The sequence below is a fragment of the Apaloderma vittatum genome, unplaced genomic scaffold (genome assembly GCF_000703405.1).
Source record: "Apaloderma vittatum isolate BGI_N311 unplaced genomic scaffold, ASM70340v1 scaffold14787, whole genome shotgun sequence".
Classification (NCBI taxonomy): Eukaryota; Metazoa; Chordata; class Aves; order Trogoniformes; family Trogonidae; genus Apaloderma; species Apaloderma vittatum.
In genome coordinates, this window is record NW_009726863.1 from 6,299 (window position 1) to 6,709 (window position 411).

A 411-nucleotide genomic window follows, 5' to 3' on the forward strand; every position below is an offset into this window, starting at 1 on the left:
GGTCGAGACAAACCCATTCAAAGGCTGAGGTCTCAAACCATCCCGAGGTGGCCGGGAGGGTTTGCCTTTGCTGGTAATCCCTGGGAAGGTAACAGGGTCCCGGGAAGTGACACTGGCCCCAGTGCCCCCCACCAGTGGCTCCTACCCACCCTGTCCCCCAGGTCCCCCTGTCACCTGAGGCTGCAGCGGCGAGCTGGGCGAGGAGGCAGAGCAGAAGGCAGGTTCCAGGGGACAGCAGCCACCCCATGCTGCCCACCCTGGCTCCCTCCGTGAATGTCACCTCTGTCCAGGGCGGTGGGGGTGGTCAGCCCTTTATGGCCCTTCCCTGTCCCGCCAGAGGGCTGAGCCCCGCCGAGGGTGAGACGATGGGCTGATAACATTCAGGGACTATCTCTCCCTGCCCCTCCCAAG

General features: G+C 64.7%; 1 protein-coding gene across 1 annotated transcript in view; it reads right to left on the bottom strand.

Annotated features, from left to right (window-relative positions):
• The window catches only part of LOC104276967 (alkaline phosphatase, placental-like), a 3,220-nt gene extending 2,973 nt beyond the window's left edge, over positions 1-247 (bottom strand). Inside the window, 1 exon segment of the mRNA XM_009873461.1 lies at positions 175-247. Coding sequence (XP_009871763.1) covers positions 175-247 — 73 coding nt within the window.
• Positions 248-411: the final 164 nt, after the last annotated feature.